The sequence below is a fragment of the Scomber japonicus genome, chromosome 19, assembly GCF_027409825.1.
Source record: "Scomber japonicus isolate fScoJap1 chromosome 19, fScoJap1.pri, whole genome shotgun sequence".
Taxonomy (NCBI): domain Eukaryota; kingdom Metazoa; phylum Chordata; class Actinopteri; order Scombriformes; family Scombridae; genus Scomber; species Scomber japonicus.
Window position 1 is genome coordinate 13,063,707 of NC_070596.1, and position 16,092 is coordinate 13,079,798.

Sequence of the window (16,092 nt, forward strand, 5' to 3'; positions counted from 1 at the left end):
TGAATATGTATTGCTCTTTGTCAAGAGGCCAAGATTAGACATTTTTACAAATTGTAGAACTAGGCCCATAGGAGAAGCCCAAAGCTCAAGGTAGGTTTGTTAAAAAAATTCAGAAACAATGTCCACTTCAAACTCTGCACAGATTACATTTGCATAGCATGCATTTGATTTGAATAAATATTCAGTGAAGACTTTGCTATGACAGATTGCTCAAAATAACTTGAAATCCTGCATATTCTCTGACAAATTGCACAAACTCTTAAGGTATTCTCAAGAAGAATCCTAGAACAAAATGTACAAAAGGCTGGAAAAGCATAGAATAGAAGAAATAATCCCTTCCATACTGCATTTACCCCGACAACTACTAATATCTAGAGCCGTTTCTACGTGGGCAACAGAGTTGTACCAAAGTAAAAGGAAGTGAAAATTCATTTTTTTCGAGTTAGAAATGTAGAAATAAATAAAAGTATAGATATATGTGTATTTACAGGAATCGATCTGTAGAGCACATGTTTTAATACAAGAATATTGCATTTAGAGAATGCAAATCAATTTCAAAGTTGAAACGGACACAGTATCCGTCCACCATTACATTCTATATTTACAGGCTTTCATCAAGTATACACTTTGCTAAAATACGTTTTTTTGTAATCTCAATAAATACATCCTTAAAAGTGACTTGTCTTATCGAAAAAATGAAAGCCAGCTTCTTTTCTTTTATTCACATTCTACACCAGAACATGCTGTATAGCTATTATTTCATTCTATCTCACTGGCTCTTTACAACAGTAATGATACTCATGCACACACCCCAAAGAACTCACTGTGGCTCTCCTAAAGGTTTGACAACAGGCCATGGCATGTCAGGTAATGGTGTTTGGGGCTCAACAGGTGCCTGGTGTTGCTGCATCTGCTGCTGGTGGGCCCAGTTAAAGTCCACACCGTTCTTCTTCAGTGCAGCCAAGTGCTTGATGTCTAGCGTGGTGAAGGTGGTGAACTGCACCTGGTTCCTCTTACTGGTGGGGGAATGAAGTGGTTCGCTGCGGTGTGGCCTTGCCAGCAAGGTGGCTGAACGGTTCGCCATGGGGTCGATTAGCTTTCCCTGCAGCTGCTGCTGGGAGAGGGTCCTGCTGCGGCCCAGAGTGGCAGTTCTTTCAGGGACAGCGGGGGCGCTCACAGTGGGCAGGGTGCTCTCCAGGGTGCGGTGGCCCATGGAGTCAGTAGAATGGCGGGACTCCAGAGGGCGATGGGATTCACGTTTTAGCGTTGACACTTGAGTTGGGGCACCTGGGGGTGGAGGATTATGATTGTTGCTCCCCAGCCACACCCAGTCATGTTTATGATCCTTTGGGTCCCCATTTGGTGGTGGGCCTGCTTGTATGGGAGTTTTGTGATTACGGAAACAGAGGTTATATGAAGCGCAATTCAGCAGAAAAGCCAAAATAGCCACACAGGAGACCCCCACCAAAGCATACATGCCAATTTCCATGTCAGACATGGCTCGGAATGTCCGTATAAGGTCACTCTCAATTACTTTTGGGGTTTTAGATTTAGGTGGTTCCTTCTTGGGTGTCACTTCTGCTTTAGGTATGTCTTTGTTTGTTGAATTGGGGTTGTCAAGCATGCTTCCATAGCTTCTCTTCTGCCCTTCTCCTTTACTAACTGCACCCATTGTTGTATCTATAGGTCTGGCAGTGCTCAGTGGTGTATTTAAGCTAGGTGTGCTCATTACTGTAGTGGCAGTCATCGGAATGACAGTATATGTGGTACCTCTTGTAGCTCTGGTCGTAGTTCCAATCCACATAACATCTGGCTGCACATATCTTGTTAAAAATGTGGTTGGAGTGGGAGTTTCTGTCTGTTGCTGGTCAGGTACTGTCCTTCTGAACAACCACTTATCCACATCTGTCACAGCACGCTGTGACGTCACCATTGTTTTAAGCTCCCCTACTACTTCTGATGCACCATCATCATAATCTTTATTTCCTTCAGTGCCAATCAGATTTCCACCACTACCACCTCCACCTGCTGCTACAGCTCTGCTGCTGCCCTGGAAGTTGATCCTGAGGAGCCCTGTGCCCACAGCCAACTTGCTTTTTCTCTTGGATTTCTGGCATTCCTCACAGATCCTCAGCTCCACTCTCACTAGCACCCCTTGGCCTTCATTTTCATCATGGGCCAATACAAATGTTGACTGCGGGGTGCGGCGTACTGTGGCCACCCCCTCGTCTGGGGTAGAGACTGTTAGGGAGTAGATACTGCGGTCAAACAGCTCTAATGGAGTGATTGCACCATCACTGAACTGAACCCAGCAGCTGACCACAGCCTCCTGAAAGAAAGAAAGAAAGTAAGAAAGAAAGTAAGAAAGTAAGAAAGGAAGAAAGAAGGGAAGAAAGAAAGGAAGAAAGAAAGGAAGAAAGGAAGAAAGAAAGAAAGAAAGAAAGAAAGAAGAGAAGCAGGTCAGAGCACATGCAGGAAATCAACATTCCCCCCTGCCTTCACTGAGGGCCATATTCCCATGATTGTTAATAACACTAAATTGCCTAAACTAATCTCTTTATGATTGCACTCAGTAGGGTGCTATTGTACCATAGATTATAGTCATATGAACTCATAGTATGAAAATATAATTTAACCAAAGTGGATAAAGAGAAAGTCCTTTTAGCAAGAACAAAAAATATAGCAATGAGGGTCATCCTAAGGGCAGAATTAGCCAGTCCAATCACATTAATACACAATGACCTATTTCCTGTTGCTAATGTGAGACCTAACCTATATTTTGGGTTTGAATACATTATGAATCGCCTGCAGCAGAACATTAACAGCTTGCCATTGCAGACACAATTGGCTGGTCATCTGCATTGGCATGGTTCTAATAGTTTGTTTATTGACAGGGGCAGACCAGCCGCAGTGACAGTGTACTGTAGGTAAAGTGAGCTGTCGTTCCAACAGCTACGGACTGCCTAATTGCTGCCCCCATGCCTGTGCCGGGGAGCTGGTTTAAAATGGGCAAGCTGCCATGGCTAAATGTATGAGTGAGCTTTTAAAATGATCATCTGTGCACCCTGTCTGCCTCTTCCGCTCTCTCACACAGCATGGTAAACACAGATGATAGCTGGGGCTGTGAACAAAATGAGTTCACATTCTGAGAGGCAAAGAGAAAACAAATATTATCACACAACTAAGGTCATTGCTGTAGCAATTCTTACAACTCAACTCTTTACATAACCATAATATTGTTGGAAAAAGCATTCAGGATGCATTCATAATACTATTTTATGATAATAAGTTAAAAAATGTAATTTTTAATCGCTAAAACCAAACAGTGAAACTCAATGTGGGGAATGGTGTGAATGAATCAAAGTTTCTCTTTGATTTTCCCTAAAGATGATGTGACCTGCAAGCCTGGACTTTTCTATGGGCCCAACAAGCATATGTGGTATATTCTTTTATATTTCTACAACAGAGTGGCCTCTCTCAGATATCAGGCCTGGCCCAAGAGAAACAGTTGTAAGTGCAACAGGGGCAGGTTCTTTCCCCTTTCAATTCAGAAATGTGTAATTTCTTGCATGATCAGTTTTATACTTATATCCACTGTACCCTAATATTTGAAGTAAAATGTTTCAATGAACATAGTGTTTTCTTTACAATGTTCTCTCCAGGCTCATGATAGCACATATAATCAATTGGATTTAGAATATAATTAAATCAACATTAAATCAATCAGATCAGTGAATGGTATAACTGCACATGCAGTTTAGGCAATTTCTTGGTTAAAGGCAGGCTTTGATAAAGTGTGAAATGCTAAATCTAAACACAATACTCAAGTCCTATGTACAAGGTTTGATTTGCATATGGTCAAATCAAAGAGTAGCAATACAAATCTTTGATTTTTCTAATCTACAGTGCAAGAAGCATGAGAATGGTGATGTTATTTGTACTGCTGTCTTATTATGCATGCATCTGTGAGTGTTTCCAGGCTGATGTGCATAATAAAAGGAGGAAAATTGTCAGTGGAAATCATTAACGAATAACAGGGGCTTGCTTGTTGAATGCCCACACGATTACAAAACAAGAAAAAGGGCTGTTTTAAGAGTTTGTAAAAAAAAAAATCATGGTTGCAATAGTAATAGCTCACTAAAAGGGGGGAAATTACTTACTAGTTAAAAAGCCAATAAGTGGGCTAATTACACTATTAAAATAAATACAGATGAAAACACATAATTTAATCACACCTTTGGTATTTAATCACATCCTAGCGCAATCTGAATTCAGTATTTGTGTTTGTTCTCTTGTAAGCTATGACTGCTATACACATGGCATTGGATCAGAGTTTCCAAAGATGTTACAAAGAGAGAAAGTAGACCAACATTTGGATGGAGAGTACATTTTATGGCATGTTTTGATAGATGCTTAATTGATAGATCTATTAATATATATATACTTATATGTATGGTTCTGTATCACATAACACATCTATCAATCTTTTCGACGGTTTCTAAAAAATAAGAGAAATTCATGATTCATTCTTTATAAATAAATAATCCCACAATTATAAATAATACTTTTATAATCTCAGACCGACCTTATAATTTATTATTATATGTATTACACAGTACTCTTGTTTATTTCTTGTCCTTGTGTATGTTTTTTGGACTCTGTTGAATAGTTCTTTACAAAGAATGTGAAGTGACTAGAAATGAGCATCGAGCTGTGCCCCCACACTTTTATGGTTTGTGTCGAACAATTTTCCAGTGACTTACCTGTTTGAGCTGCGTGATCGTCTCCCGTGTAGTTGCCATGGCGATGACGGCCCTGTTGCTTCCCGGGCTAAGCTGCAGGGACAGAGAGAGTCCAGAAACCAACTGCACCCCAAGCTCTGTCACACTCACTTTATCATCCACCACCCTGATGCTCCTCTCACCCAGGACTGATGACGTCAGAGGGGACAGCACCTGCAACAAGTACAATCTCATCCAAACTGCAGATCCATATACATGTACGTCTTTCACACAGCTGGCTGCTAAAACTATACATATGTACACCTCATGGCTCACCTGTACAGTTGTAGTACCCACAGCTCGTCCCTGTAGCACCACCCCATCCTGCAACCTGGCTACATCTGGGTCTGCCACTTTTAGAGAATAGCGTACAAGATTGGTCACATCCACCTGTCAATCAAAAGAGAGGAAAATACTAAGTGATCATCTTTATTGTTAACTGTTATATATTTCTAATGATTCAAAAAATCTTTAGCTTATACTGAAATCACAGTTTTAAAACTAGTTGTTTGGTGTGTAACAAATCTAGTAGTGGTTGGTCAAGACAAGACATGTCAAACCTGCTAAATCCTGATATTAAATGCTGGCAAGTCTATTTCAGTGTGGGCTGTTAAATGTTTTTACCTGCCAGTCAGGACCAAGGAAGTACTCAACAGGCTCCACTCCAGTTAGCGGGTCCGGCAGTGCCTCTGAGTCAGCCTGGGCTACGAAGGCAGTGAGCACCTTGAGTGTAGAGTGCTGATACTGCAGCATACAGCCCCTGCCCTTCCTCATCTCCTCCTCTTCCTCACTGTCCCATGACCTGACACACAAAACAGGCAAACATAATTAGTCACACAATACATGAACAGTTTATGAATTGAGTTATGAATTCATGAAGGCATGTTCTGACATACACGCTTAGTGGTTTTCTTGCCGAGGGTTAGACTTCCATGACTGCACACTAAATATGAAGTTACAGCCAGCAGGCAGTTAGATTTATATATGCATAAAGACTGGAAGCAGGTGGAAACAGCTGGCCTCTCAAACTCACTAATTAACATGTTGTATCTTGTTTATTTAATCTGTAAAAAGCCAAATTATAAAAAAGAGAAGTTTATGGGGGAGGAGGAGGTTTGCTGAATTATTTCTTCCAAAAAAACAATCCAGGAGAGCCAGGCTAGCCTTGTCCCACTGCTTCCATTCTTTATGCTAAGCTAAGATAACTGCTTGATGGCTGTAGCTTCAAATTTAGCCTACACGCATGAAGCTGGTATTGATCTTATCAAATTGTTGCCGCAGATGCAAATTTCTCAAAATGTCAAACTATTCCTTTAAGCACACAATTATTTACAGGTGTGGAGATTTGATTCTTCACTGAAGGGTAAACAATGAAAAATCATGCTAATCCTAAATTATTCCAATTGAAGAACAATACCGAAGACCAGCAGGGTGGTTGCTGCTGCTGTAGAGGTATAACACATTGCCTCACAGTGACCTTTCCTTCTAAATGGCTTTAAGTGCAATTAACCATGATCCTACGGCTGAGTAGTTAGTTTGTAGGTAACAGAGGTTAAGCTGTGAGCCATTCTCAAACCTCTCAACAATAATCATATAATTATCATAAGCACAGCTGCTCTGCCACACACTGCACCACAGGTGTGCTGGAGGGTTAGTGAAACGATTTCACACGGCAGGGGTAAAGCTGCTGTCAAGAGCTACAGTCCAAATAAACATCATTATTACATAGCCTAAGGTCAGAACTTTACATGTGATTGAGCTACTGCTTGAATTAAATCAGTGTGACTCAACACCAGACAGAAAAATAACTCATACTCTGTGCTCAATAATTTTGCCCAGGTCAGTTCATTTCTGAAACTAGAATGTAGTGCTCAAATGTGCAACACAAAACCAGGATACTCCAAAAAAATGTACTTATAACCAGGATATTGCATGTAAACATACTCATTAATACTGTGTGGCTTTCCATCTGAAGAATAACCTGTACATCGTGAAAGCAGTATTAATTTGTGTTTGATTTGATTCAAAGTATTCAAAGAATCTTTGAAATGATAGCATTCACACTGGCATCAGTAATTGTTTAACTGCATTTCTGTAACAATACAATTTACTGATTTCTAAAAATCACAAAATTTGAAGTTTTTATGTTGGGGGTCTTTGCCATAGGATCTCAACTTTTCTATGCATTTTTTGGGGCTGACAGACTGCTCATTAAAATGGCCAAATATAGTATTATTATAGGTGTTGATTAAACTGTTGCTGTTAACTAATTGACTGATCCACCTACTTTTTGGACATACTTTAAGTGGTTTCTAATTAGAAAGAAATTTAAGTCCTTCTTTGTCAGATACATTGTACGTACATGCATCCAACACAGTGGTATGCAGTGACACAAGTACAGAGCAGAAAATCCATCACTTTTTTTAGTCAGCGGAGACTACCCATTACAATCACACACCATAGAAATGTCACATTTCTGACGTAGTTGTGTCTGTACAACAAAGCATCAAAGAGTTTTGCCCCTGGAGAAAACTAACAACCCATCTGTCCACCATCATCATTAGTATTGAGTGAAAAATAATGACTTTACTGCACTGTATTGAGTGAAATTCCACTAACCTTTATCTTCAGGGCAACTGTGTTGCCTCTAAACTCTCCTAACCACTAATGCACAGATGTTATATTTTTATGACTGACTACATGTGCACTGTATATAAATGGATAATAGAAGCATACCTTTCAATGTAATACAGTCCAATTTAACATCACAGCCAACAAAGAAATTACAGATGGTGAGTCAAAGGTGAGTCAGAATCTTTCTGACACAGTGTCAAAGTGATTATTACTGTGTGCTTTGCAAAGTTACAGTGAGATTTTTTGTAGGGCTGGCTTTACTCCGCTTGAAGCTTTCTGGTTCTAAATGTATCTACAGGGCCAACTGCATAACCCAGTGAATGGTTTCCTTTGTATGAAAATGTAATTCAAATACATTCAATTAGTGCGCAGGTGGTCGAGTGGTTAGAGCTCATGCCACATACACAGCCGACCCCGGTTCGAATCCCGGCTGAAGGTATAATTATAGAAGCTGTTGGATACTGTACAGATTGTAAAGCCCTGGGCTAGTCTATATTTAAGAAAAAAAACAACTTGACTTGAAATTACTTGTTGTCCTCTCTAACCCAAAGATTAAAATTTTTGAAATCAAAATTTGTGAGGGGAATCACTCTTGATTTGTTCTAACAATTGAGGATGCCAATGACAGAGAATACTTTGGATTAGAAAGACTATGGCAAAACAGATGACAATATGCTAAACATTCAGGTCAAAGATCACGATTTCAAGCTTTTCTAATTAACTTAACTTTACAAACATGAAATCAGTACCCTTAATTATGTGTTTCAAAATCAATAAACAACTGTCAATATCTAAAGTTAGTTATGTCAACGTTTGCTCTACGCACCAGCAAGGCTAGCATTACCACCATTAAGGACTCAAAACACAAAGTTTAGGACTTGGACTTGAAAAACATGGGCAAGACAATTGTTCAAGAACATATTCTTAGATGTCTCTTACATTTTTCTGTGAGGCTTGTTTGCACAAATATTGCAAGTCAGATTAAGACTCTCTTAACTGGACACATTGCTCATTTCAGACAGATGAATACCACCCTTGTACGAGGAGGTGTGCATTCCTGAGATTACATAATTACTGTAATTGACCTCCCTGAATCTTTAATGTATGTAAGGCTTTAATGTAAAGCTACCCATTCCACTCTGTGGGTGTTTCATTCAGAAACATGTTAAAGAGTAAAAAGAGAACACCACAGGGCTTTAAGTAGTCAGAACTCAATTTCTGTATCAAAAATTAAGGCATTGTCAGTTCACTTTAAATGAAAGCCAGACTGTGAGTAGATGATTTGTACTGTACAAGTACCAGAAAATTGGTGAAAACATTTAGCTTATTTCTTAAATCATCTGTGTGTTCCAGTCAAGACTGAGAGTGGTTCTTTTTGAAATGCTGAAAACCACCTTCCCAGTGGTTACCATATCTGGCAAAGCAGTATCACTAACAGACTTGTCCGGTATAGTAGCACAGCCATATGTCAGGCCTTACCTCCTGTTGCCGGTTGTAACAGGCACCCTCCAGCCCTTGATCTGGCTGAGCTCAGGGTCGGCCACATCAATGCGCAGGGACAGATTGGGCATCCATACACTCATCTCCAGCTGGGTGCTCAGGAAACCATAGGTAAAGTTGAGCATCACCCTGCTCTTCCCTCTTGTCTCCTTCCCATTGACATACACGTAATCACAGCGTTCTGATACCTGAACATGACCAAGGAGAAAAAACAAGAGAGGGTTAAGGTAAATGAGGGGCTCATGAGTGATATCCTGGGTTTGATGGCATCCCTTGCTTTCTGCCAGTCTGTCACTCTATATGTATGTTCATTTTGACCAAAAAATCTAAATAAGTTATTTTAAAAGTTTAGAGTCACTGGGATAGAGCTTGGATGAAAATGGTCAAGTTTTTCTATAAGGCAAATGGAAAATGAATAAGAAAGTTTTAACAAAGTACACACAAAGAGAGGAGGGGGTGAACAGAGGCATCAACACATATACTATATACTAGTACTACCTCCAAAGTCTGGGAATCACACTGCATTCCTGTTTATGTCATGTAAATTCACTACTGCGGCCTCTATGAAACTGTTGGTGAATATAAATTTGCTGTCTTTACGACTGTTCCTGTAGTGCAGTACTGTAGGTGGGAGCGCTGCAGGGAGAGCAATGAGGTGAGACACAGCAGTCGGTGTGTTTTATTTAAGATTGGAGGCCTATCTCCACTGCCGCCTCACTTATCTTAACAAACCAGTGGCTCCACAGAGGTAATTGGAGAGCACTAGACTGGAGAATAGAGTGTAGCACTGGAGAGAGGGAGGTGGAAAATAGGGAGGTGGATAAAGTGAGGAAAAAGCAGAGGGAGGAATGACTTTCAAGGTAAGTCAACTTGAACTCCTTTGGAAATGCGGTGGAAGTCAGCGTGTGAAGACCTTTTCCCAAAAGACCAAATTATTCGGACTTAAACCTGTGATGTCTTGTGCAGGTCTCTGTTGCATCAATATACTGTAGGTTCAATGAATACTTCAGAAAGTAAACTCCCCTAAACTAAAATCATCCTAATTAAACATGTTAAAAGTCAGTCTTTTAAATGATTAATGTTTTATTTTCACATTTTCAATGGAGAGAACTGTATTTGAGGAAATATAACATATGACATGCAACACAATGTATGCACGTTAATCATCAAGACATCCTATTAATTTGAATTTTATTAACTTTGCTTTGTGCATTGCTTTTGCACTTTCCTCTTTACCTTTTAATGACAGTCTCCTGTCTTCATGCATCACTGCGTAAATCAGTGCAAAATTAATGAATAGTGTGGTATGATAAAGAAAATAAGGCATAGACTGAGAATGGTACTTAAAGGACAACATCAATTGTTTAGCAAGTTTTACTTGACTGAATGTTTAATCTGGAGTTCCAGCCTGCCATTGTTTTCCATTCATTTCTGTATTTCTGACAACTTAGATTGTGTACTCTATCATAGTGAACGTCATATCTCTAATCCCAGTTTTTCCCTTTTTTTGTTTGAACATGCAGTATATGTGTATTACACAACTAAAGCAGGTTTCAGGTCTGCTAATTGAACTTTGTACAGCAATGAAGATCAAATGCCAATGGCTGCATGAAGTGGAAGAGTAAAATTTTGAATTCAACTTGAAAAATGCAACTAAGAATCGTAAAAGGGTACACTGAAATCAGCAACTAGGTGAACATACAGTAGTAGAGAATCTAGCCACTAAACAACTAGATATGTCCATCGGGAGTAGGTGGCGACCAAAACAGAACTGTATAAAATTCAAATTTACATATTAACACATTGTCCTATTTACAATATGTCCAAAAAGAAAAAGAAGAAGAAAGAAGTAAGAGTTAAGAGTTTAGAGCTCAAGCATGCAAACACACTCTTAATCTTGGGTACTGTATGGAAATCAGTCCCTATTAGCGAGTCAGACACTGGAAGTTATTATAAAAAAAATAGTATTCTTTAACTTCATCTGGTCGATGGCGTTGCTCTAAGAGGGGTCAGTGACTGTAGAAAGCGTAAGAGTCCGTTCAGAGACACAAAAGTAACTGGATTAAGTTCCACTACTGAAACGGAAAATCATTACAAGCACGGTCTCTTCCGTTCCCTTCCTCTATCTCACTGTCTTAAGCTTACAGACTTAAAACACTGCCTCACACTCGGAAAGCTGGTGGCTAGTGGGTCGTCAAATGGAAAAAAAAAAGTCCTTTTATTCATCTGTGGTTCTCTTTCACTGTCTCCCTCTCTCTCTTTACTCCAACTGTCCTAGTAACATGGATCCATTACACAAAGGTCAGACCACTGTGCTTATGGATTGAGTGGTGGGATCATGAGCTCAGTCTTTAATGCCGTATGAAGGCTGCTTTTATCCATGATGCTTACACACACATACACACACACACATACGTAGTGGGACCTGTTGAGAATGGGCACAGTGACAGTGGAATGTCATTTTATTTTTTTAGTGCCTCCAAATTCAATTTAAAAAGGAGACCTGCTGTGTATGCAAAAGATCTATTGAATTCACATTGGTATTGACATGAGAGAAACAAATGCTGCAGTGGGGTTATGAGTAAAGTTATTTACTCATAACCCCAAAACTGATAAAAAAAATAATTGCTGTCTGTGGTTCTATATGGGCTGTGGCAATAATTTTGAAAAATAATAGCTTGCAGCAACATATTGAAAAAAAGAAGAACTATGAACTAGTTCATTTTTGGAACTGTGAACTTAGTTCAATATTTTGAATTATGAACTATGAACTGAACTAGTTCATGTAGAAAGTGAACTTTCGCAACACTGATTTTTCATATTGTGCAAATATATGCAGCAGGGATATGATTACAATAACTACTCCATTCCAAGTTGTTAAGGCCTGTGGTTGTAATGGCTTACCTTGAGTACATCTTCCTCCGTAGATCTGCAACTGGTGTAGCTGGTCACATCAGTGACTGAGCCATCAGCCTCCACAGCCAGAGTTTTCACAGGGACAGACACCATTTTACCTGTCAGCACCGCCGTGTTCAAGATATCAGTGTTCTGTGCAGGAAGAAGGGATGATAGAGAGCGAAGTCAGAGAAGTCATCTGGATTGGTACAATGTTATAGTGTTATTTACAGGCAGACTGAAGGACACTGGGCTTGAAAGGAGCTTTTTCCAGCTTCATAAGAGCAGGTCAAACTTGCAGATGACTTATTTTTCATCTTGTTTTTCAAGGTTGAAGCTTAGCTCAATTAACGAATGTCTGAGGAATTCGGTAGTGTTTAGTGTAGTGGTAGTCGTTTTTTTTCTAAAGACGAACGGCCGCTCTGACTGAATCATACCTTGATATCCACAAGTAAAATAAATCTGTCAAACATGCAGTCCACTTACTTAATTCCAAATAATAATGTGCAGTTGTGGGTGTATTTTCTAATGCTGAAGAAGGTGTATTTTCCTTTCTTCGAGGGTAGTTGCTGATTGCGTAGACACCCAATATCTGAGCTAAACTACGTCAACTTATATTATTATGTATTCGTGTTCAGTACACCTTCAAACTGCACACAGAGACATAAAAAAGGTTTGTCTACTGTCTTGTTGTAAGGGTGAAAGCAGACTAACACTGTGGGATTCATCACACAACTCTTTCAGGAAGCAGGGCTTTGATACATTTGCTTTATTGCTGTTCCATTTTAAACCCTCGGTACATGACAAACTTGTCTAAATATCCTGCTGGACTAATACATTATACAATACAATCACCAGTATTTGTACAGGCGCAGGGGCGACAGGCATAGAGTGGGTGTTAGCAAGACTAACACGGATTAAAACACCCTGCAGGCGGGCAAACTTGATTCATTTAAATGACGCTGATGCAACACAGACACAAAAAGTGGACTAAAAAACTAAAACAACACCTCTGTGTGTGTGTGTGTGTGTACAGCAGGTGTGTGTCTCTCTCTATCTCTCTCTCACAAATACACACACCTGGATGAAAATAAGTCCTTTACTGTACTGGTATTATCCATAGATCAACACTTTCACTCTCACTAACACCTAGACTTGATTACATTTCTAATCTTCCAACCCATTTTCCCACCTTGTACTCTACATCTATGTCAATGCTTAGCAGCAGCTTAGCTCTTACAGTATAGACTGTAAGTTGTCGTCAAGCCTGATGTAGCTTAAATTTTTACACTTTAACTCCTCCTTCAACATGGATTTACATCTACTTTCCAGTTAAGATCTCTGATAATTTCTTTTTAATCTATTATAGGTAGCAGCAGCAGTGTGTAAGAAGCTCTGGGTGATCAGTGGGGTTTTTTGTTTTTTTTTTCGTCTTCCTGATGCTTGCAGACTAAAGCATCAAGCAACACTCGGCAGATGTTCCCTGGCAGCATCGCATTCTGAACTCTGTCGGCTTGACAGCTGCTGACCGCAATTTCAAAAGGACATGCTCTAGTTCAGACTGCGACACTGACCCAAACATAAGCCACTGGATCAGGGGAAGCACAAAATCAGAAAGCAATATCAGTGCTCTGTGGTGCTGCTTGCGCCACACTGAGACATCTTGACGTCCGATGTTTCAACGAGCTCAACGGTAATCTGGCTTGCAGTGATCAAGTTCAGCTCAAGTAGTTCAGCTCTAAGAGTATTATTTACACTCTATGGTATGCCTGAATATTATTCATTCATTCATTCCTTCATTCATACATTTATTCATTCATTCATTCATTCATTCAACAGCTTGTTAATTCAGTGAATATGTTGTGCTGTCAGTGCCAAATCCTTTATGTGTTCATATGCAAGGCAGACAAACAACATTAATGTGGGGAGAGCTGACACACACAGTAGAAAGGTCAGAAATTCTAATACACAGCTGTCTTTGCTACGAGTCAACTGCTTAGCCACAATGCCTTTTCCTCACTTTCTTTCAGTAATTGTAATATGTCTAGTGCAATTAATTTACTTGCAAAGCATTACATGAGGTCATTTTCCTGCAGCTTTAACTATTTACATCTTTGGTGTGGGTGAGTCACATGTAACAGTGATTAGTTCATCTACAGCCTGCTCAGGAAATAGGTCTATTCACTCCACTGTTTCAGAGGGATTTTTTTTCTTCTCATGTGAATCCTGTAACTGACTGAGATTAAACATATTTGCTCCCCAACCAACACTTGTCTGATTTATGTTGACTATTGTACCATGAAATAGCCTACTGAATCTCTGTCAAAAACAGACATGGATCTTCCTTGTAATATCTGCTGGCTGTCCCAAAGCGTAAAAGGTATTTGAGACCAAAATACATGGCAGTGAGGAATTTCAGTATGTATTTTTCAGTATGAAAAATATATTTACTGTTGGCATTCATTAAATTATGCACTGATTACTCCATCTTTTGCAAAGTATCAGAATTATTTGAAACCTATTGAACACTGCAGTGCAGACCTGTAATATTTTGCAATGGGGAAAAAAACCTAAAATCAAAATAATGCAGTTGTGTAAAGAGTGACTAGCTGATGACATGGCATTAATCTAACTATTTTTGAAAGTAATTACCGAATGTCGACTTCAAAAACAAATAATCTTCAACACTGCATTATATTATGACATGCATGTGAAGGACACATTATTATGCTGTAAGTGGCAATCAACAGGAAGAACAATGCACAGTTTTAGAGAAAAAGCCAACTTAAAAAGCTTGAACAATGAATATGATTTCAGACAAACAAAATGACAGATGTTTTATCCACTATCTAAAGAATGTCTGTGTTAATTTTGGTAGCATTTGAATGAAGACTTATGGAGATATACTGTAGACGTTAATTGAAGCTCTCTAAGACCTACGATATAATGAAAGTAATTTTTGAAAGTTGTGAGTCCAGTGTTGATTAAACACAAGTTCATGCTTATAACTTAGAAAAGTGAAGTCTGTAGATGAACCTGACACGGTTTTGGGACGATTGGCTCAATGGTTTCTCATGAGATATTGAATACAGGCTTCTGAGAAAATTGAGGAAAAAGTCACATAACTTGAAATTTTAACAGCAGAAGACCACTGGAGCAAATATGCAGATGACTCAAGAGATTAAAATGATGCAAGAATTCTGACTCAAGGCCAAGTTGTACGAGATCATTGTTAAAACTGGACTTGATAATTACAGTGCCACCTTGAGGTCAGTGAGTGTCATTGTATGTGCCTGAGTCATGGGTGGAATTTCTAACCCACCTGGCAATTTTGATGCCTCTATACTATCTCATGTTTTTTGCTGCACAAACATTTTTACTGGAGAAAAATAAGGAGACGAAGAATGAGAACAAAATCGATACTTTTCCAGCAGTTTCACTGCATGGACCCCTAATAATAGCAACAGAAGCTATAGGGTTCCATCAGCTTCACTGCTTGGACACCTTATTACTATGCAAACAGAACCTTGCACATGAGTGGAGTGGAGACCAACAATGTCAGACATTTTCTCTAACACCAGGAGAGCACTATTGACATTCACTTACACGTGAAGTGACAAAAATAAAGCCCAGATTCATGATATTAGAAACTCTCACCACCAAGGACACCACCAAGTTTAGTGTAAGAAACTGTCAACTGCCAACATAAGACTGAGTGAGACAGTAGGAGACCCAGGCCTATGCAGCCTTCATGTTTTCCTGTGACAAAGCCAAATGAGTGGGCTTGGAGCCTTTCAACAAATAAAATAGCCTCCCCATCTGACATCTCTCTGTCTCTCTCCTTTGTATATACTAAAATAGTATTTTATAAGGCTTTTGTAACCACCTCCTACGTAAAACATCAGGTTTAATCTGGCTACTGTATGATAAATCATAGTACAGAATACACTGCCTTCAAGTAAATACTGAATGCAAACAACATAATTAATTTTAAAAAATATACTATGATGAGTATGACTCACACAGACAGATGTTTGCTCTAAACTCAACATTTTAAACAGCACAGAAGTTGACAAAGGTATGTTTCTCACCATGACCAGAGGTGCCAGCCCAACATAGTCTTTCTGTGTGGTGTAGATCCGCATTGTGCCCACATCCTTGACGTTCCCAGGCAACTCCAGACGCCAGGAGATGGTCTGACTCTCCTGATCTGAAATAACTTTCGGCAGAAAGTCCAGTTGTAAAACTTCCAGAAGTCCCCTGTTTGGTGATAAAATGGTAA

General features: G+C 39.4%; 1 protein-coding gene across 1 annotated transcript in view; it reads right to left on the bottom strand.

Moving 5' to 3' along the window:
* Positions 1–820: 820 nt before the first annotated feature.
* si:dkey-1d7.3 (transmembrane protein 132D) overlaps positions 821–16,092 on the bottom strand; it is a 30,132-nt gene continuing 14,860 nt past the window's right edge. The window contains exons 5-12 of the mRNA XM_053339452.1: positions 15,902–16,070; positions 11,820–11,963; positions 8,895–9,103; positions 5,406–5,583; positions 5,058–5,171; positions 4,764–4,955; positions 2,026–2,329; positions 821–1,950 (exon numbers count right to left, since the gene is read on the bottom strand). Coding sequence (XP_053195427.1) covers positions 821–1,950; positions 2,026–2,329; positions 4,764–4,955; positions 5,058–5,171; positions 5,406–5,583; positions 8,895–9,103; positions 11,820–11,963; positions 15,902–16,070 — 2,440 coding nt within the window. The remainder of the gene's footprint in view (positions 1,951–2,025; positions 2,330–4,763; positions 4,956–5,057; positions 5,172–5,405; positions 5,584–8,894; positions 9,104–11,819; positions 11,964–15,901; positions 16,071–16,092) is intronic.